Raw genomic sequence first — 23,243 nt, 5'->3', positions numbered from 1 at the left:
GTAATGACCAGTGTGAACCACTTTAGTTTGATCTGTTCCATAAACAGACGAAAATGCAGTTGTTGTTTTTTTTACCATGAGAGAATGTGAAAAAGTTAAAGGGGCATGAATACTTTTACAAAGACTTTGTATATAACGTTGGATACAGAGACAATAAATCCGACAGTTCATTGGCTCTGGTTCTGGCCACAGCATCTGGTTGGCATGTTTTTGGATCCGTCGGTTCATTCGTATGTCAAACATATGCGCCCTTGGTTGGACTCCCAACTCCTGACCTCTGACGGCGTTCAGAGTGTGATGGATTCCCCGACCTGCGAAAGTCGTCTTCCCTCTTCCGTGTGTTTTTTTTTTTTTTAACCCAACTTTATGCGTACCACCAGCGGCGGCGTGTCACGCCAAAATAGCCCGGCCATTGTCGCCCAGTCGCCGAGCCGGATAGTGAAGCTCATTGTGTTGGATGGGAGGCCGGGGAGAGAGCAGGTCATAAACACCGGCCCTCCAGCACCCGGAGGGTCGCGCAAAGGTGAAGCCTCACTCTGGCTTTCTTTTCTCTCTCCCTTCCTCTTCACTCTTTTCTTCTTCTTCTCTTCCAGTCTTTCTCTGCGTCAGCTTATTAACGGGCACAGCAAGAGTGTCTGGTTTGCAGAGCGCCTTGCTTTTTCTTTTTTTCACCCCCTCAGACGCTCTCACTCCTCCTATTCTCTTCCTCTCCATCTCTCCATTCCCTCGGCTGCTATTATGGGAGGCATTTTATCCTTTGTTCCAGGCCCCATGGTGCATCTGGCCGCAGATACGGGGACGACAGGGACAGGAAACCGGCATGGGTTTCTGAGAGGCGGAGGGATTGCGCAGGGTCAGACTGTGGATCCGTTGCTAAGGGAGTTGGGTTGCCTTTTTCCACCGTAAAGGACGATAAGCAAGAGCCAGCTGGAGGAGGAAGCAGATACAGATAGGCAGAGTCGAACTTGCTCAAGAGTTGCGAGGCCAACGCAATAAAATGTTTAACTCTTAGAATCAACGTCGAGTTTCGAGCTGATTGCCTAACTTCCCACACGAGACGTAGAGAAGGAAGAAAAAGAAGGGGCAAAGCAGAGCGAGAACAGATGCAAGGAGACATTAGGGAACGTCAAGAAGAAGAGGTCAATCCTTAGCCAGCGCTGGCCTCAGGATGACCTCGTCCCTTCTGCGAGGAGTTTGAAGTGCAGAGGAGAGGAGAGTTAAAGGAATGCTCAGGCCTCCCTCAACCCTTTTTGCCCTTCGCTCCACCTCCTCCGCCTTCCATATTCCCCCCCCAGCAAAAACAGGGTAACGGGGGTGGGGGGGGTAAGAGAGGGAGAGCGAGCATTGGTGATAAAACTCCAGACGTTCCCTCATTTGATGGTGCTCTGCCATGTCAGTGCATTCTTGCGTTCCTCCCTTTTCGTTTTAGATTTCTCTCTCCTCTCTCCTTTGAAATTCCATATCAGCGTGCTTCAATGTAGCAAATATAGAAAGGAAACTGCTACCAGCTCCACTTCCAATTATGTTCTTCTTGCTTCTTTTCACAAGAAGTATTTCTGAAGCAGCTTAAACACGGCAAAAACACAAAACTCCATTTTTGGTCTAGTTTCTAGTGTAAATGTCTTGGTGCACTGAAAATGAGACAAAACTAACTTACAAGTAACTTCTCAGCAAGAGATAGGAGCTTGTTTTTACTAAATAATTTCATAATATTGATGAAAAAGTATTGGCATATTATTTCACTTCTATCAAGACATTTTTCCCATGTTATAAGTGAAACGATCTGCAAGACAAACTAGTACTTTTTCAACAATATCAAGGAATTATTGACGTAAAACTTGCTCTATATCGTCCTGAAAAGTGAAGTGTGAGTCAGATTTGTCTTATTTTAAGGACACTAAGACATTTGCATTTGAAATTGGACCAAAAATACTTGGCATTTTGTGTTTTTGCAATGAAGGACATAATAGTTGTAAAGAAAATACCAGCAAACAAAAAGGCTGTTAATCTTTCTTTTTACTGACTAGCTTCGCCATCCTCTGTCTCCCTAATTCCCTGCAGGTCCGTCTTCAAACCATAAAACCGAGGAGGAACACAAAAGCACTTCTGATGAGGGAATATTAAAGAAATTTAAAGCAAGGGAGTTCCCCTCGCTCTTCGGGGTCCAAACAGATGCGGCATGTTTGCGTCCCTTTGTCTCCTTCCTCCCCTTCTCGCCCAAACCCTGAGCTCATAAACGTTTCATTTTCCAGCTTTTTAAAACGTCTCCCTCTACCATTGTTCCCCCCCCCTTAAGTTCGGTTAAGGCCCACTCCCTCCCCTTTCAGAGATGAAACAGAAGTGTCCGGTCGGGCAACAGCAGGAACACATAAATCAAGTCAGAAGCCCCCCAAGAGTCCTCTCTCCTTGGGGTCATTACAGGCCAAGGGGTCATTTCAGAAGGGGTTAGGCTGACCGAGGCCAGATCGGTTCCTATGTGAACATGCACAATTAATAGGTGTGAATACATGCAGGAGAGGCATTAACTTTGTGTGTGATAAAAGTGCAAGAATCTGTTTTAGAAATGAGTTTGTGTTTGTTTGTGTTGCCACTTGGGGTGTTTTCAGGGTAATGACGTTTTCTGTAGGCCAGTAAGACTAAAGGTGACCAAATCCCAGTTCCAGTGTGTCACAATGTTGTTTTTGAATGTAGAAAGTAAACATAACGCCCTGTTGAGATGAGAAATGATCTGTTCTCTAGTTACACTTAGGCCTGTCGCAATAAGCAATAAATCAATTAATCACATAAATTAAAATGAGCTCAATAATTAGTATTTTTAGGATTTATCATTTTTGTCTTTTCTCTCCCTTTTCGCTGAAAACTGGATGACAAAAGTCGTGAGATTGGAGATTTGGTCTCAACTGGCCTTTTTTTTTTGAAGGACAACTTTTTGTCATAGAAACTTAACAGTTCATTTTATTTGTTGCATTATTTTGGATATTTAAAATGTCTTCCAGTTCCATTGTTTATTGATCTTAGAGACTGTGTTCTTGCGCTATTATGCCATTACTATTATATTACTTGAAAATGGTCCCACAGCAACAATATTATTGTTTATCGATATCGATAATAATGTCTGGTACAATTTATCATCCAGCAAAATTTAATTGTATCTTAGCAGGTCCAGTTGTACTTGTTATGTCTTTGAGACTTCTTCTGATACAATAACTTACGTTCTTTAAAAGCAATAGTCCTTACAGGCAGCAAAAGCCCAACCAGATTCCTAGGGTTAAGGGTTACAGGTAAGGTGTGAAAGAGTTGAGTTATGTACTGGCAACGGCTACGTTCAGGGTGATGTTGGGGTTAGGCACTAATGGAGTAAAAAAGGAATGAACAGAGTTCAAGACCGTGTCCTATTAAGGATAGAAATACCAATGGTTTGACTGTGCAGTTTTACAGGAGGTCATGAGGAGGTTAGTGCACAAAAACTGCACAGACTAAAAGAAGTAACACACGGTCACCTGTCACAGGAAAAAAACAATGCCTCTTACCAGAGGCAACGTGCCACGCGTCTCCGTCAGCAACACCCCGCCGTGTTCGAAGCCGAGCGTGTTAAACCGTCAGCAGTCTCAGCCCGTCGGGAGGCGGAACGCCTCGGATAAAAAGAGATGGGTCGCAATGTTTCCAGACAGGCGCAGAGAGAAGATCCTGCCTCCACAAAGACCCCAGTGTTCAGGCTGACTCTAGATTTTTTAGAGGAGTAGGGGGGGGGTTAGGCAGGTTTCCACAAGTTCTGCAGTCCCTGACTGTTCAAAGACAACTATTTTAATAACTGAGGCAGTAAAGATGCGACTTTCACTGTTGCGCTGCAGCAGCTTTACTGGGGCTCAGCGTCGCTTATGGGAGAATAATTACTCCTTATCACTGCTTTGGTTTGCTAAAGAGAAAAAGGCGACTTTGGAAATGTGGTGGTTTTTGTGCTGCCTGCCAAGATCTTCAGGGTATTAGTCAGCATTTTTTCTCCCCCTTAATCTTGTTTTGAGTAAAGCTCTGACTGTGTTTCTGTGTTTTTGTCTCCTCTCCTTCCTTTTCTCTCCTCCTCCCCCTTGCGATCCTCCCCTCCGTCCTTCCCTCACCCCCCAACTCTCTGCAGGTTCATTAATGCGCGGAGGAGAATAGTGCAGCCCATGATCGACCAGTCAAACCGTGCAGGCAAGTCTCCTATAGTTACTGTTTTCAAGTCGCGCAGGCTTAAGCCAGCCCGAGTCCATGCACCCGGAGGCCTCTCAGTGGGTAAATACGGGACTGATGCGCCCTTCTTGGAATGTCCAAATCCTTCAGGGAATTCCCCTCGTCCCTCTGTACTGACCAATAAAGTTAAAAGGCGAAATATCTCAACATTAACAGCAACCATTAATCAACCTTGACGTGCCATGTGGAGTGAAAAAGTAAAGTATTCACCTCTTTGCCAATTCGTAACCCCACTTTGTACCCACATGTTGGCCTTTCCTACAATTTACCAGCAATTTGGACAAGTCCTGACGTCAAATTTACCCATGGAGGACAAACTAGGTACAAATGGATACATGGTTTGCACGAAACGTTCCTATGGTGGCTTTGAGTTGATTTGTGGTCAGTAAAAACATAGCCAAGATGGGTACAAAATCCCACCATAGGAGACAACTAAAGCTGCTAAAGTATGAAATGGCAAAGCGGTGAAACGACCAGCTCTCGTTAATGATGAGAGACGTTTCTCCCCCCCCCCCCTGTTATCCTGCTCACAAAGCTAGCTGTGTTCTCAAAATAGTTTGTTCTTAACCCCTTCCCGCCCCTTTTCACCAAACAGGTACATAGTAAAAAAAAGAAAAAAACAAAACCAAATCCTCCACCAAGGCTCAAACTACAACCTAGAGAGACCTACGGCCGTTTCTTTTATTGGTTTGACCGCTGATTGGCTTTTTTGGCTCTGGACCTGTTTTTACCCCCACCCCTTCCACCCCGCAACTCCCAGTTCCTTTAAACACCCTCCCTCAACCCTATTTGCGGCTGTTTCGAGGGAGCAAGTGGGGAAGGAGTGAGGAGTCCCCCTGGTGCATGGCTTGGTTTTGGACTGCTGTAAACTTTATTACCTGTAATAGGGGTGAGAGGTCATGGCGGCATTAAGGGAGTGGGTAGGGTGGTTGGGGGGGGCATAGTAAAGTTCAAAGGCATTCAGTGGGGCCGAGGTCCTGCTTTTGCTTGACTGGCCGCCAAACGGCCTAAATCGAAGGTAAGTGGCTTTCTATGGGAGCAGAACAATGGAGGGGTGCAGAAAATAAGGAACCGGATCAGGTTTCACATATTCTTGCCGCTCAGTTTTAGTCCGTATTTATAAGATAAAGTATTAAGATAGGAGCAGATTCTGGGACCAATCAGTAAGAATGAACTTTTGTTGAAAACCGGATCGGGCCTCAACCTGGATTTGATTTTGCTCCTTTGATCGTATGTATAATTATACGTCAGGGCGCAGCAAAAGGTTTACGTTAAAAGCATTGCTGTATTACGTGCCAACGTGTCTTTTATTAAATATCTATTGGAGTGGCTGGACATGTCAAGCTTGACAGTCAAAATGAAATAACTGAAATGTTTTGGATTTACAAAGTGAAATTTGAATTGTTCCCGCATGTGACATTTAAAATCTACCTTGCTTAAGCAGACAAATAAGATTACATTTAAATGTAGATTTGGGCAAAGAATCTTGCCATATAGACATTTACTAGCCTTTAACAACAAATTCACCCCCCTTGAAACTTTTCTAGATTTTCTCTGCTTATAATCTCAAATTTGATGATTGAAATTGTACATAGCAGTTAATATAACATAATGCCTAACAGAGAAACTGAAAGAATGGGATATATAGTTGTCAGGTTTCAAATGTGCCCCCCTTTACTCCTTTACCCCTAAATAAGATCTAGTGCAATAATTTGTCTTCAAAAGTCTCTTTATTACTAAATAAGACTCCATATGTTTAATAACCCTTCGCTGTCATGGCGACACTGGTGTCCTCATTGACCCATTTGACGTTTCCACTACAAATTTTCGCAAAACTTTGTGAGTATACTGCTAATTAAAACAAACAAAAAAACCCACATCTTTACAATCTTAGTGTTTCCATTTAATAAGAAACCAAATTAAAATCACAATACTCAAACAGTATCGATTGTCATTTCAGGGTAAATAAAAAATAGTTTTCCTTAGTGCGGACAGCGAAGTCTGAATCCAGTCTGGCAAACTAGCTATCCTTTTCTTTTCACTTCCCCATTGATCCATCTCTTTGTGTTGGTCTTTCCAATCATTAAAATAAATATATTACATTTTTGATGACAAATACGATTTCTCAACCGTTTTCAGAGCTTCTGGCCCCATGCCCCAATCTTGCAGTCTTGACATTTAGTTTTAACTCGATGCAAGCATCAAAATAAAATTTCAACAAGTCAATCCCTCAAACCAAAGTCAGTCGGTGTCTTAAATGTGCCATAGCGTAGATTAAACTCTTATTCTGATCCTATTAGAGCATTTATCTGCGTTAAAGTTCACCAGGGGCTTACAGCGGACAGCTAGCTGTACCAGCATGGAGCAGAGTGACGTTGAAAGACAGCAGAGTCTTCCTGTGCGTGCACCAGCCAACAGATGATCCCGCACCGTCCACTGAGCTTTAATTAAAAGGACTAATTGACCACTCTGCTTCCTCCCACCGGTCCCTCCTTCCCTCCCTCCCTCTTCTTCTCCTGCATCCACAGTAAGTCAAGGAGCTCCCTACAATCCAGATGGCCAGCCAATGGGTGGCTTCGTCATGGACGGCCAGCAGCACATGGGAATCAGACCACCTGGTACGGCTTTCTCCGCGTGTCTGTCCTTTTCTTCACTCTGTTGTTCCTCCTATCTGTCTTCAGTCTGTTCCTGTGGGTTTCTTTGGCTCGCTTCCACCCGTTTTCCTTCCAACATCACCTCGCCCTCTTCAACCTTTGTGTCCTCCTCTGCGTTTCTTCAGACGTGGATGTGTTCTTCGGCCAATATCTGCCATGTTGATGTTTAATTTAATCTTCATGCTGACAGAAAAGCTCTTATTGTGAACTCTTACAGTCGCTGCTTGTTGCTTTGGGTAGAAACAGCAGGATGTGCACTCCCAAAAACACTTAGAAAGATATGCGCACACACCGTTTCCTCCCCCTCTTTCCTGGATACACCAGAACAGGTGTGCTCAATCACATTACACCACCATCCTCCTCCTCACTCCCACTCCCCTTAAAACTCGGTCCCTCTCTCACGCCATCAGCTTTAATCCCAGAGTTTGTCCTTAAGCTCTTCTTCTCCTCCTCTATCCCCTGTTTTCTGTGATTCTCTCTCAAGTCTGCAACCCAATCTCAGCCTCCACTCGAAGTCAGCAGGTTTAGATAAACTGCCGGCCGACTTAACCACCCTGCACCCCACCTCAAAACACTTCCACACACACCTCTCCCAGCCAAATCCACGGGGCTTTGTTGCTATGCTGTCTGTCAAATCAGCTTCATAGTGAAACCACACTGTTGCTAAGTGCGGTCTGCTTCGAACAATTCCCTGTTTGAAGTAGTCAACAATAAATTTCTGCACCATCAGTTAGAGACTACACATTTTTAATTTTTACGTTTCCTCTTTGTGTCCTCCAGGGCCGATGGGTGGAATGGGCATGAACATGGGCATGGAAGGTCAGTGGCACTACATGTAGCCCTACCCGAGTCTGACCAATCACAACGCAATGGGGGTTGTAAGTAGAACAAACTGATTTTAAACAAACTGATTTTAGACTGATGTAATCCTTTTTCTGACACTCTTCAGGTATGAGTGGCATCTAAAGGTGTTTTCACACCTGATTGTCCTCTAGACTTTGTTCGATTGGTGACCAAAGTTGCCGTTACATTGTCAGCTGCAGCGGTTCGTTATGTCAAACGAGCCAAAACCGTTTGAATAGCCTGGCAACCTCTTCGCACTGCACCAAGAATTGAAGAAGGAAAAGATACAAAAACTTTTGAAGATTCAGTGAGCGCACCTTCCTTCTTCTCGAAATGTAAACCAAAATGGAGTAGTGTCAGATTTTAGCAGTCAGTTTACATTTTTCCCCATTGTTCTCAAATTGGGGGTAGTTGTTTTTTTTAATTCAAGGCTATGCTGCTAATAAAAGATAAATGTATTGTGATTAGTATCATTTAGGTCTAGTTATTTATACCCACATTTATCAGGGCACCAAAAATCATACACTTTTTAAATATGTGCTATGGTGGAGGTGACGTCACACTGTGTGAGAGAGGATTAAAAAAAAACCCTCTGTAAAACAGGTGTTTGATATAAAACAAAGACGAAATGACTTTTGTTTTCAGATTATGCGTTAGCGTCGCATGTTATTCGTTCCTTCCTACTTAATCTTTAGACATTTTCAGTAATACTGGAAATAATATACGTTTGTCTTTGAATGCTTCCACATTCAAACCTAAAACTTGAAGCAACCGAAGTGGATTTTTCTTCGTGTCTAAATGGGTTTTAGATACAAGCATTCTCTTCTTCTCCACCAAGCGGATTTGCGCTGTTGCTTTTTCTTCAGCGTTCCCGCCCTCGGTGCGGTGATAAGAGCCTTTGATCTCACCCGTGTAACTCTTTGTGTACGTTCTGTCGCCGTGTGTCGTTGTCACACGTCCAAAAGCCACAAAATCAAACAGGAGAAGCCAAGTAAAAAAGAGAGAGGAACTACGAAGGCTTAAAGTAACATGCAGTGTAATACTATATTACAATACGGATTACTAATAAAGAAAATGTTCAAAATCGAGACAAAGTTATGAAAGAATAAACCGTTTGTACACTGATTTTTTTTGTGTGTGTGTGTGTTAGCATGTGGCGAGGAGGAAGAGGAAAGGGGGCGGGGATGGGTTGGGACAGGAGATGGGTGGAGGGGGGTAGGGTGGGGACCTCTAATGGGAAGGGAGGGGGCAGGTAGGAGGTTACTATGGCAACAGACTGATTGGCAAAAATGTAAGCAGTCGTTGCTGGTGCAAGGAGAGCGAGAGAAGTGCGCGCCCTTAAGTGTCGTAAATCTGCCGGGTTGCTGTTGATGCATGAGGCGCATTAATACACACATGCTAACCAGCTACAGGGAGCCCACCACCACCACCTCCACCTCCACCTACCCTCACTGTCTTCCTCATGCTCGCTCCAACATTGTGCTTTTTCACACTGTCAATTTTCCTCTCTCCATCTCTTTCACACACCTTCTTCTAGATTTTTTTTCTTCTTCCTCTTCTTCCTTCTCACTTCTCTCCCCGTTCTTCCCCTTCCCTCCCCTCCTCTCTCTCTCTCTCTCTCTTGCTCCTTCCCTCGCTCTTGCCCCAGGGCAAAACAGACTCCCACATAATTCTGGATGTACACGGGCTGTGGATGGTGTCACAGCCGCACATTGTGATAAAGCGGCGCCGGGTCCAATCTCAGCCGAACATCATTGTTTTCCCCTTGCTGTGTGTGCCACCGCACAACGTTTATAAGTGAAATAAATACATGCTGATGTGTGGGCGTTAGCCTGTGTACCTCCACGCTGGCCTGTATAGTGGTATATATGTGTGTGTGTGTGTGTGTGTGTGTGCGTGCGTGTGTGTGTGTGTGTATGGTAATAGGATTACTCCTGGCACAGAGAGGGGACACAAACTACTGCAAAATGGAGGAGGTAGCCAGCAGGGTATGGAGCTTAGCCGGGCCTAATTGACTAGATCCAAATTAAATATGCCGTCACTGGAGGTGTGACCAATGGATTTGACTTATTCAGTTTGCAAAAATAGGGACCATTAACCCTCTGCACAAGGCTCATACGCTGTAGTGGGAAAAAAAAAAAATATATATATATATATATTCTGCCTCGAATGTTGGTGACAACAGAAGGCCAGCGATCTCATCTCACAGAAGTGTAAGGTAGGAGAAGAAGAAGAAGCTAAACATGTTTTTTTTTTTTTTTTGTTGTTGTTTTGTTTTGTCCGCGTCGCCACCGCCGCCGTGTGAAGTGAGTAAACACGAGGGCCGGTTTCGGCAGCTTTCTTTCCAAGCAGCTGCTAGCCTTCCCAGCAGACCGCGCTTTAAACAGCCTCAATTTGCCTGCTGAATCCCGTAATTGGGCCACCAGAGGAATCCTCGGTGAGACGGGGCGAAGCGCAGAAAAGACGGGAAGAGTGGAGTAGAGAGGAGGGAGGGAGGGAGGAAGAGAGAGAGAGAGACGGCGAGGTAGACTGAAAGAAGACGGGAGGGGCGGATGAAGAGAGAGAGGGAGGAGAGGAGCCGAGAGACGGATGATGACAGAAAAAAAAAATGTCTCGTCTCCACAAACTAGTCTTTCCCCCTGTACAGCTTCATCAGTGCCGTCGAATTTTCTTCCTCTCTCCCCCTTTTTTTTTTTTCTTTCTAGGTCATTTAAAAGTAAGCGATGTGTTATACTCTTTCACGACCAATTAAATTAATAGGTTATTACGTGAGGGAGGAGTGGGGACCGTTATCTTATTTGATTAAGAGAGCACAGGTTCATTATATTTTATAAGCAATTTTCATTAGCGGCGTTTGAGGTTTTTGTTACTGCAGGGGCTAAATTGAGCGGTTATTGTGCCGAGCCTCGGCTACAGAAGGTGTGCCTGGCAGTCACACCGCAACATTAGTTAAAACTAAAGCCAATTAGTCCTGCTTAATGGAGAGCGTTATGCCTTCCACCCAATGATGATCACAGAGCTTATATCCCCTTGCGAAACAATACACCTGTCAGCAGACATGAAGCCCAGCAAGTCGAGCAGAAGCGAGCCGAGCCTTTGATTGCGACGGGAATGACTCTCGGATGACCCTTACCCCGTTTCCCCTTCTTCCTTCCCTCCTTTCCTTCTCTGTCTCTTTGCTTTCCTTCTCACACAAAATTAGCCATGTGCTCCCACACAATCCCCCCCGCCCCCCATCCCATCCCCAGTTGCAAAACTGTAATTTTGGGCTTCAGGAGAATTATCACAGAGTGGAAGAATTAATTATGACGCAGAGAGTATGGAATTTGTTTCTCGGTTCTCGCCCATTAGAAGCTTCCCTCCCTCCTTCCCCAAATCGACAACGCTTGAATGAACGGATGCTTTCTCCGCCAGTCTCGGCTGGAGACCCTTTGTCCCAGAATTCATCGCTGAAATCATTAAGCGCAAATTTGTTAATCTTCCGCCGATGGGAAGGGGTCAGGATCCCTTCCCTAAACCCTCCCACAAACCCTCCAACTATCACACAAAACTTCTTCTTTCTTTTTTTTTTCCTATGGAGGAACCTTGACTATTGAGCAACTAGAAGGAAAAGAAGGAACGCAGCAAAAAAACAAAAAGGAAAGACAAGTCCCCATGGAGTTTGCGTGGCCCCTTGTATTGTCCATGTGAATGTGTGTCCCTGTTGATGCGGCCCCTGTGGAATCCCCCCCCCCCCTTCAGAGTCGAGGAAATGAGACTTACAGCTCAATGTATTGATTTGCTTATTAGGTGAAAAACCCCATAAGCAACGTTGAGCTCTTCCAAGCACTCATAGCATTATTGGCCTCTTGACATGAGTTTGCCGCAGTAATCAGTGCAGTCTTGTTAACCTGAGGTGAAAAAAAAAAAAAAAATGCAGGAAAGACACACGACTACGCCAATAGTATTATAGTCTGTTAGAGTTCACCTGTTAAGGTTTTATGAAATCTGACTCCATTTTGCTGACTGGACATCCTGAATTTTAGGATCACAAACAGAATCGATCCAAGTATTTCTGCAAATATCTTAGTACACTGGAAATAAAACTAAACTTGCTGACAAGTAACTTTTCAGCAAGATTTCACGAGCTTGTTTTAAGTCAGTAGTTCCTTAATACTGGCCTAAAGTACTAGATCCACTGGCAGATCATGACATTTTCCCCATCTACCAATGGAGCGAGTACTTTTTCATAAAAATGAAGAAATTATTGACTTAAAACAGACGCTTATATCTTGCTGAAAAGCTACATGCAAGTTATATTTGTGTTATTTCCAGGGTACTAAGATATTTGCACTAGAATCTAGGCAAGAAAATCTCGTTTTTGACGTGAAAATCTGAAAATGTCAGCTCACATGTTCAGATTTTTTTCCACCCACTTTACTTAAACCCTCGTCGTGAAATGTAGTGCAAAGCCTTTAAAAGTCACTTATTAGGTCAAACAAAATACAAAATACAAGGCTGATGGAAAAATTGGAACTAAATGTAGACTAATAGCAAATAAACAACCTGTTAGACTCTGCAGTTGATTGGCTAATGTCAAGCTTATTTATTTGTTTGAATGGCCTGATTGAGATCAACACTAAAACAATTTCTGACAGGAAGTGAGAATTGATGTTTATCTCGACTCGTCGTACGTCAACACTGAACTCAAGCTCCTTTTGCAAAAAGGGAATTGGACCACATGCTGCTAGAGCCAAGGGCCAGAAGACTTACATCGTGGTATTACACCAGCAAAAATCGAAATAATTGGGGAAAAAAATTAAAACTGTATCATTTTTATTCCATGTCTCAACTACCCACTGCTTTGCATGTTCACATGAAAACGTCCTACGTTTGGTGCCTCTCACATAGAAAATAACAACTAGAACCCACTATAAACATACATATCTGCAGCTCAGCTAGCACAATATTTCACACTTGTCTTAAACACGCCACACTTTTTGTACTTTGTTGAAAACTGATGGATGAGGGGAGGCAGGAAACTATTATTGTTCTCGTGCTCCTTATCCTTTTCCTTTTGCGCTTTTGTCTCGTCTGTAATGATCCTCTGGTGTATACGTGTGTGTGAAGGGGTGTGTGTGTGTATGTAGCGTTCGCGTGGACGGCACTCTCAGGTGACGGCCGTCTGCGGCTCTCGCCTCTCGGCTCTTTGGCTTTGACAACTACGTCGGTCACGTTTGCTCGCCGCTCACTCCCCACCTGCTGACAGACGGATGAGCGCCTTTGTTGCTGCTAAGAGAAAGACTTCTTCTTTACCCTCTGCATGTTTCTGAGGACGTTTGCTGTCAAGCCGCATCAGTTTGAGGTCGTTTCGGATCGCTTTCAGGGCTTGCTTACGAGAGTCTGTCTCAGTTGCTGACTAGTCTCTCTTCAGAGAGAATACCTAGGGCTAATTCCGAGTCACCCCGTAGTCCAGTTCAACAGATTATCCAGGAAATGTTATGCACTCAACCTTGGTATCGCTTCAAGCTGATCATGCGTGTTTGGTCTCTAAGTCCTTTCCTCCTGTTAAAGTAGCATTACTGTTGGGTGTAGGATTAACTCACTATATCCTTCAAAACCCTCCGTGTCTCTCTTATGCATCGGCACAGTATGTGGATTCCTACTGTGGTTCTGACCCAGATTATCATGGTTCTGTTCGCTGACACATAGGCTACGTTCACACAGCAGGCAAATACGACCCGTTTTTTTGGCCATACGCAACTTTTTCACCGGCGTAACCTTTTCACCCAAAAATATCTGATCTGTGCCACTTCCATATGTGGTGCTAATTTGGATGCGTATCCGATTGTTTTTAAGTCTCAACGGTCTTGTTGCACTATATATGCCTTTTATGTCACTGATGTGAGACATATCTGTGCCAGGAAAAGCCATTCGCTTTAAATCCGGATGTAAACGACGGCTGAAAATTATGATTATGAACTTATGAAACAAATCTTTGTCACTGAAGCTCATCACATCACAATCCCACCACTCGTAGTTCTGACCACGCATCCAAACACACTTCCCTACAGACGTTGCTCCACAAAAGGCCGTTGCTAGTACTTGTGCTTTCTTGCAATTAGCTTCCTTTGTGTTGCGATCTTGGGACGACTCAGCCCTCGTTGCTGACTAAACTTTAAAATCGATCCACAAAAGTTTCCGTCCATTATTACTTCTGTGCTGCAGTGTGGCGTCAGCGTTCTTCTTCAGCGCATGCGGTGCTCTTTATGGACGCAAACCGTTCACACAGAAGTCTGATACGTCACATTTAATTAATAAATGAATGCCGAGAAAAAAATCACGTTTCGGTGAAACAAAATAGAAGTGAGCATCGAGAGCTGCTGTGTGCACATCAGCACACTGAACTACTCCAACAGGAAATCTCACAATGTTTACGTGCATAAACATGAAAATGTCTGGTTCTGTCTGACTGATTAATGCTGTTAATGACTGATTGTTATTTAACTCATTTACTATAATTATTTATTGTTACACGTTCTGCTGCTGAAATAGTTTCTACTCATAGACTCTGAAGTACTGCAGACTCCTTGAAGTTTTTCACATTTGGTCATGCTGCAACAGAAAATAAATGTCTTTCATTCTGATTTAGCATTGTGTGTTTCTCTTCTGCTCCCCTTTACTCTAATACCCATTTAAAAAAAATTCCCCGTCTCCAATTTCTTACAACCCAAGTATCAGACGCAGCGACCATGTGGAAACAGGGGCTTTGGTTGAATGATAACTTTTCGATGTACCCCCAAAACGCCATTTGCACATAAACCTAAACACCGTCCCATACCTTCTGTCATTTACAGTGCTGTCTAACGTGGCCAGTTTAAAACCGATTATTGAGTATTGATCGGTTGAATATTCTCTCTCCTCAGAGCTGGAGGGGAATCGTGTGTCTCCCAGAGGCCCGTGGAGCTTAGGAACGGCACACCTCGACTTCCCGACGCCAGTAACCAACGAAAACAAGACTCCGGATTCAGCGACCATTTCATCTGGCTGACGCCCGTCACCTGGACGTCTTCCATGGCTGCCTCTAATCTTTCCACCAGAATCGAACTGAGCTGCGCTGATCAAAATTCGGCCAAGTACAGGAAGACCTGACTCCTGAAAGAATACCGCTTCTTCTTCTTCTTCTTCTTCTTCTTGTTCTCTGGTTGGCACAAGACTTCAGTCCCTTTGCTGCTGCCCCGTCGCCCCACGCGGATTCCTCCATCAAAGTGATTGTGATTGACTCTTTTCGGGCGATTTGCCTGCACCTCTGGCGAATGTGGTGCCCGGTTGATCTATTCTCGACTCTTGAGGGCAAATGTTAAGACTTCTTTTTAAGAGGAGCGCTCTACTCTTTGGGACGGAGGATGTGGACCAAAGAGAAGCCAATGTCTGTAAAGGACAGGAGGAGGTGCCCTTTAAAAAAAAAAAAAAAATACAGTGGATTGAGACCTGGATGGCGAGAGTGATGAAATTAAAAAAGTATAAAACTATATCAAGCCCTAGTTTGGGAAGTGAGTTGAGAAAGAAAATATACTGTATACAGTTGTAAAATTACGCTGGACTCTCACAAGAACTGGGAAACTAAGTATTGTAAATGCTATTGTATTGTTCTGCATATTATGTTGTTTCTAATAGATTTTTTAAAAAAAGGATGTGAACTTTTTTCTCTTTTTTTCCTGGTTTCTTTACGGATTCTCTTATCTGTGGGTGTGCGTGTGTGAGCGCGTGTGCGTGTGTGTGAGCGAGCACCGTCCCCAACAAATCTGCCCTCCTCAACCTCCAGCTCCATTGAACCACGTTGCGTTTTTATTTTTAAAACAAAGTAAAATCCGATGTCCGCACTCTTTCACAGCCTCTCGTGGAATATCGGAAAGGTCGGCGATCCAGGTGTTGGTTTTGCTCGTTTTTTTTTTGTTTTTTTTTTATGTACCACTCTTCACAGCTTCCTGGCGAACATAGAAGATGCAAATGTTGCCATCAATTAGGCTGCACTTCTTTTTGCCTCCAGAAGAGGCCACTTCTACTGCTTTCACAACCAGATGGACGAAGTTTTCCCCGCCGTCCCGTTTCCTACTGCTTTAATTTTATATGTATAGGCTGGGGAGATCCTCTTAGTGTCGTCATGGCGATGCACTCTAAGAAATGTTTCACAGTTGATGGGGAAGTTGCAAGTATAACCCAGAAGACATGTTTTTTTTGTTTTTTTTCTCCATCTGTATGCGATTGAACGTCTTTTCCAGGGTCTTATCGGCGCATTTAACGTCACGTGGCGGCGCGCTCGCTTCCGCGCGCCCAGTGGAGTTTCTCCCTCTCATAATTCGATGCAGATACTTTGTGAAAGCAACATTTATGCCATGGTCCCGTCTTGTTTTTTTTTCTTTTATTTTTGACTAGGTTGGTATAATGCTGATCAACAGACAGGAGAGAATGTAAAAGTAGCATTCTAAAAACTGCTGGGCTAAAAACAGCCCAGTCTATGTCATTTTGCAAACCCTTTTCTGGGTCCAACATTAATCCATTCTGATGCTTCTTGCTTTCAATAAAAAAATGTCTCAGTGGAGAAAAAATAACTATATGTGTATTTAGCTAAAGTGCATTCCAGCATTTTTGGCTTGCTGATTTTTTTTTTCTACTGGTTGTTTTGTGCTGAAAGTAAAAATTATTCTATATAAAAGTCAGAAGCATCAAAACATCACCTACTATATATGAGACTATAACATATATAGGCTTAATAGTGCTTCTAAGTTCCTTATCTTTAAATATAAACCATTATTTGGGTTTAAAACAAGTGTATTACACTAACGCCACTGAAGAGGGGATGAATAGAGTGACCAATTACCAGGAATAATAAAGACTTAATATTTAAGCTAAAATTTATTATTTTCAGTTCACTAAACTGCAGTAAAAACTAAATGTCAGAAAAGTTGTGATCTTTAGACGTTTTACTGACAAACACTTGAATTTGGATGGGAAAAGTTATACTTGGTATACTTTATGACCAATAGTTTAGTTGAAGTTTAATTCTTGCACTAGCTAGCACTAGCTACCTAGCATGTCAAAGGCTAATTTTGTTTTAAGTAAAAAGTAAAAACTGGTTTTCTAGTGTGAACTAAAGTTCATAACCCAATTGTTGTTCTCATTCAGCAACATTTTAACCATCTAATTTCTTTCTCCATCCTGTTTGAAGAGGATTGTTGAAGTCCGACCAAGTCGACGTTTTCAAAATGGCGGTTGCTGAAGAATGATGAGGCTAATTTTAGTCTCTTGACTCACCAAATTGGGTCCTGAGTTTTGACTAAATCTGCAGCCACAACTACCTAACATCTGTCCCGATAGCACAGGGCTAAAATAAAAGCCCAGCAGTTTTTATGTGTGCTGCATGTGTGGAACAGTATTGATGTGACTGGGAACACGTGTGTGTCGTAGAGAGGGCGTGTGTGAGAGTGTGTGTTATCGATGCTTCCACTATCCACTGCTTCAGACATGTATGACACACATCTTTTAAAATTCCTTTGAAGACAAAGTCATGAGTCGTATGCTTTTGCTTTGAAGGGTATATGTGTACATGTGTGTTGTAAATAAATACTTTTCTTCAAATAACACAACTTAACTAGTCTCAGATTATATTATTACGCAGATGCGGTGCCCTGAAAAAGTATTCCTGCCCCACAAACCGCAAAGGCCAACGTGATTTACTGGGATTTTATGTTGCAGAGCCACACTAAGTTTTATGTATCTGTGAAGATTAAGGAAATGATGCATGGTTTTTTAAATTTATTTTCGTTTTGTTTTTTCCCCAAAAAAAGCAAAGTGGTTTGCATAATGTGTTCAGTCCCACTAAACTCACGCAAACGTACTTTGCAGAACGAGATTTTCCAAATTTTCTATCAATTTTCCAATGCAGAGTAGCTCAAGGCGAGTCAGGCATGATGGAGAGAATCACTGAACATCAATTTTCAAGTGTTGCCGTGGATACTGAAATGGATTTGACTGGGCCATTCTAACACAAATAACATGCTTTGTTTGAATGCATCCAACTGTAACTGGCTGATTATGATAAGGGGGGGGGATCATCCCCAGAGCATGATGCTGCCACCACCATGTTTCACATAGTGATACGTTTAGGGTGACGCTCAGTGCTACTTTCCTGTCACACATAACATGTGTCCCCTATATGACTTGTGGCAAACTGCAACGCAAGACTTGTATCTGTAAATAGGGCTGAACACAAATGTTGTTGTTGTTTTTTGAAAGAGAAAAAAAAAATCATGTATTATTGTCCATTACTAAATAATAACTGATCCCCATAAGCCCCCCCGCCCCCCAACAAAAACACACCAGCTAGTTGCTGGCAACGTCCTGAACGAGTTGAAATTCTCCGATCAAAGTTTCATGACGAACTGTAACATGTTATTAGAGGCTTTCGCTTCTCTGAGGCAGAAATCAGCCGTAAACCGTGTTTACACTGAAGAAAGCAGAGAGGGGGACATGGACTGTATCTCCCACTGCTGCCGGAAAATGTGCAGCTAATGCATGAGTTCTGCTGCAGTTTCCTCGCGCACACACGCAGAGAGGTGATGTGTGCGCGCGCATGAGAGCCGACTTTTTTTCTTTTTTTTTTTCCTATAGCATGAAAATTCATTTAGCTAAAATTGCTGCAAAGGCGTAAAATAAATAAATAAATAAATAAATAGTGGAGAGTAGCTCTCCCTCATGCCTTGTTGCTCGCAGGCCGAGCAGCGCCGGGGTTTGACTGCGGGATTACACCGCGCGTCTGAGAAAGGAGGAGCGCGAGCCCGAGCCGAGAGAGAGAGAGAGAGCACGCGCGAGACTTTAGTCAGATTAAAACACTTGGAAGAGCAGCCCTTAAAAGTCTCCCCCCCCCCCCCCCCCCTTTTTCCCTTTCTCTTTTGGTGAACAACAGAGAGCCTGTTTCATCCGCAACAATATGCGCGTATAAATCAGCCCCCTCTGTTTCTGTCTCTCTCCTCCGAGCAACTATTGTGTTTGTACCGCTTTTATCGGGCTGAATGCTATTTACACTAAGGAAGAAGCAAGAAAAGAAAAAAAAAAAAAAAAAACAGGAGACACTTTGCAATCTTAAAAAAAAACACACACACAAAAAACGGCGACGTTTTAATTGCCTCGCGTCTCTCCAGCATGGCTGGCAGAACCGAGGCTGTGAAATGTGAATTCCTGAGCCTGTGGCCGCTGGGAGCGGTGGAGACGTGGAGCAGAAAGCCCATGCATGACTGCCCTCTTTAGGGAGGCCGGGTAACTGTCCGAGTGTATGGAGGCTTGGAAAGCTTTGGAGACGGCGCAAAATGCACCCACGTCTCCTTTTTACGCACGGATCTCCAAGGCGCACGGAAACACTGCGATCAGTATTTTTGTTGTTTGCTGTTTAGAGCTGCAGTGAGTCACAATATTTAAAGCAAATAAAAATAATAAAAAACGTTTTTTTTGTTTTTTTTTTTACTGCCTTAAAAGTACAACTACGAGTAGTTAATTTTTGACTTTTTAATAAAAAAAAAAATGATTGTGGAAAAACGGAATAATTTAAATTTGTTGTATTTATCAGTGTGCGGCTTTAAAAAAAAAAAATTAAAATCAGGAAAATAAAATTATTAAGTCATTCTATTATTACTTTGGTGTTTAACTAAGCTTTGATTAAAGAATCAACGCTTGTTAAAATAAGTATAAATCTAAATTTAAAGTGTACTGTCTGTGTTTTAATAAATGTGAAAACTTTATACATCATTCGTCACTGTTTGCCCTCAGGGAATTTTTTTTTTTTCCACGCAGCTGACCTACATTCCAACTGTCTTCAACATTTTTAACCCGTTTTTTTTTTTTTTTTTTTTTTTTTTTTTTTTTTTTAGGCTTTTATCAAGACAAAACATAGAACATTGTAGTTTGTCGCAGTGGTTGCAGCCTTCGGCCGTCCTCTTTAAACACACGCTGACCGCGGAGTGAACCAGCAGGTATAATGAATGGAGCAGGAACGTGTTCCAGAGCAGTGGAGGTGTCCGCACAGGCCTGTCTTCCTCCCACAAGGCTCATATGTTTGCGCGTTTGTGGCTCAGCGAGGGAAACCCAGACAAGGAGGCTGTGCGTTTCATATGAGGCGGCTCAAAATCTCGGCGAGTGTTCAAGCGGAGGAGCTTTCAGTTCGAAAACAAAAGCAGAAAACCCGGAGTGTAACATGCCGAAGTGACCACCATTGTTTGTTAAATGTGTTTTCACTCATTGCTGGTTTTGTAATCTCTTGGTAAAGTTGCATCTATAAAGTCTGTGATTTCCCTCCCCTGTTTGTTTATATATGTCACTTTTAAAGCGGCGTGTAGGAGTTTTAATTCAGGTCGCCGGAAAATGTTTTCATAGGCCGTGAGACATATTTAAGTCCTGCACTCTTCTGTCTTTTCCGTCGATCATTTTGGCTTTAAAAGCTGCGGGGGTTTGAAAACGTAAAGACGTCACTGCGCATTTCAAGGCAGGAAGGACGTGAGAACAAAATGTTCGAAAAACGGGTCAGCCACGCTAAATTTACAGGCTATCAAATTTATTTATTGAAATATATATATATATATTACAGCTTGGTATTTTAGATAGCCATATTAAATACTTAAAAAAACCACACAGATAATAGCTAAATTCTCTTTAATAATAATAATTTGGAGTAGGTCCACTGGTATGTTGTGTTTGTATGGTGAAGTTGCACAAAGTCGTGAAAGTTAAGAACTGTCATAAAACTGCAACCAGTTAGCAACACAAAACACTGTAAAAATTAATTTTGGAGAATATAAAAATTTCAGAAATTAAATATATTTAAAATACACCCAAGTATTTTGGTTTGTTAAATATTGAAACATTAACTGGTATGTTTAAAAGGGCTGGGCTATAAATGACATAGAGGTAGCCACAGAAAGACTTGCTGAGTCAGAGCAGGAATTTAAGTTTGCATCAAGTGTAGCTAGTTTAGCTAGTTTGGCTAGTTAGTGATACAGTCACACTTGCTAGCAAGCTAAGCTTTCTAGTTCTGATGTAGCCATTGCTAATAAATGCTGTGCCTTAAAAGGCAAAAATATTACCATCTAAGAGTAGATTTTTAATTTTTAGAACTATATTAGTAGCATTTTATTCTTTAACTGGTTTAGCGATGGAGCAAATTTCCTAGCAAGCTAGGCTTCATAACCTCAAAGCAGCTATTGCTAATTAACAGCATTAATAGATGTTAGGTGAAAGGTTTTTATGTCTTTCTCTTGATACACTTCAAATGTTTACCCTTGTGACATTATCTACTTTACTCGCCACTCTTTCATTACGTTTGGATTTTGTTTTTTAGCTTTGAATTGACACGACAATTTGTAAGATTAGAAACAGAAATGGCCTAATGTGACCTGTTGTGTCAAAGATTTAAGAATGAAAAACAGAAAAGCAAACGCCACATTCTTTTAATTTATCTATTTCGAATAAAATTAAATCAAAATCCTATTTGAATTCATCCAGTTTAGTTAGGGTCCTTTTTGCATGTTTGAATATACACAATTTCTACTCAGGATTGTCGATTAAAACTTAACTAAATGAAAAGTTCCAAATTGTTGCTACAATTTTTTTATTTTTTTTTTAATCAAATAATTCAGAAAACAACTGGATCTATCAAAAACATAGAGCTCAGGTAGTTTATTTTCAACATTTTCCCACTTTATGAAATCACTCTGAAGCAGAATCCAGATGAAAGGTTGGCCTGTGAACGCCTCAGAGGACAGACTTTCTAGAACCTCCTCGTTGGAACGTCGCGTGGCAGCTGGTTCTGAAACAAAAGGAGGCACAAAAAAAAAAGAAATCCAACAATCTGTTGGTGGAGAAAAAGAGAGCCGGGGAGCAAAAAAAAAAGAATCGAGAAAGACTGTTGAGGGCCATTTTGGATGTCATCTGTCTCCTTGGCGACAGGGCCCCGGCCCTCAAAAGCCCCTTGGGCGCGCGGATTGTTTGAGAGGAGCCCGCTATTTTCTGCAGCATCATTTATCACTGTCACCACATAATGATTCCCCTCGCAGCTCCTTATTGATGTTTGTAATTGCATTATCTCATAAGGGGAGGGGGGGATGATCAATGGAGCCGAGAGGAGCACAGAGGGGTCAGGAGATGCCGGATTGCTGTTTGTCCATTTAATGCAAGCAGGCTCTCATTATCTGCAACCTCTCCAGCCTGTACTGCTCTCCTCTGAGGTTGTTGTGTTTTTTTTTTTTTTCTGCTGTGATGAGAGGAAGAAGAGGATGGAAAAAGGGAGGCAAACAGTTGGTTTGATTTGTTTAACCCCCGCACATCACCGATAAACAATAGAGATGTCGAGAAAATCCAGGTAAAAGGGAAGAATCACTGCTGTGAATGTGAGGCTAAAGCAGCTTTGGAGTTCTCTTTGTCTGAAGTTGCTCCATATTTTGTGAGAATTACAGCCACGGCTCGTCGCGTCTGAGGGTTTAGATGGACCATCAGCCGGCTGAGGGAAGCTGAGGATGGAGGAGTCTGACTCACGAGTCGGACTCGGTTTTCTTTAAGCGGAACACGGTCATTTGGAACGGAAACGTTCTGAGGTTCAAGACACGCTGACCAAACAGCTGCTAAAGAAACCGGATGGTTACACTTAATGCTACCCACCACAGTGTCTGTTGTCAAAATGCTAAATGAACTAAATAGTTTTTGTTCATTAAAAATAAAAAAACCAAATTACTTGGAGTTAGTTTTTGCAAAAACATTTTTGATTTGACCAGCTTTTACTAAAGCCCATACATGAAAGCACCTAATTTTGCTTCGTCGTCTAATGATTTCTGCTTTAAAAGAAACCTTCTGGATAATTTAACGTGTGCAGCCTAATCCTGATATGCAGAGAGATTGTTAGAATCGTAGTTTGTGTGAGCTGACAGTCCGATATCCACTCAGCGTGGCCTGTTTTGTAGCCATGAGGAGCCATGTGTCATTTTAATGAGTCACAGTATTTATTTTTATGTTGTTTTTGTTTCAAAAGCTGACGCAAAATCAGCTTTGTTAAAGTAAAACACGTTAAGAAACTTTCATTTGAGTCAGTTTTTCACCATAAAAGCTAAAGCTATGTAGCAGTTAGCTTTACATTGATTTCAGTTAGAAAAAAAAACATATTTTTCCACATTTCTTCAAGTCGACAACGTTTTTGAAATTTTAGCAACATAAATATGTCAGAAACTCATAACATGGACATTTGTGTATATATATATATATATAATTTTTCTAAATCCCAATTTGTCTTTTCTGGGAGACATTACCAAGTCCTGTCACTATAAATCATCCAATCACTGATCTCCACTAATCTACCAACAGCTCTTTATTTCACATTCTGCACTTCAGCTGCAAACACGTGAAAATAAACAGCAATATACTCAGTTGAACAAACGTGTAAAATTCTGTTTTGGTAAATAAAATGAGCATTTATTGCCCAATAACTGAAATATGTTTTTT

General features: G+C 42.3%; 1 protein-coding gene across 1 annotated transcript in view; it reads left to right on the top strand.

Annotated features, from left to right (window-relative positions):
- meis1 (Meis homeobox 1) overlaps positions 1–17,353 on the top strand; it is a 107,370-nt gene extending 90,017 nt beyond the window's left edge. Inside the window, exons 10-13 of the mRNA XM_023327563.1 lie at positions 4,133–4,191; positions 6,759–6,848; positions 7,665–7,762; positions 14,633–17,353. Coding sequence (XP_023183331.1) covers positions 4,133–4,191; positions 6,759–6,848; positions 7,665–7,723 — 208 coding nt within the window. The 3' untranslated portion in view covers positions 7,724–7,762; positions 14,633–17,353. The remainder of the gene's footprint in view (positions 1–4,132; positions 4,192–6,758; positions 6,849–7,664; positions 7,763–14,632) is intronic.
- Positions 17,354–23,243: the final 5,890 nt, after the last annotated feature.

Source organism: Xiphophorus maculatus, chromosome 22 (genome assembly GCF_002775205.1).
Source record: "Xiphophorus maculatus strain JP 163 A chromosome 22, X_maculatus-5.0-male, whole genome shotgun sequence".
Classification (NCBI taxonomy): domain Eukaryota; kingdom Metazoa; phylum Chordata; class Actinopteri; order Cyprinodontiformes; family Poeciliidae; genus Xiphophorus; species Xiphophorus maculatus.
This window is presented reverse-complemented; position numbering and strand designations above follow the sequence as displayed.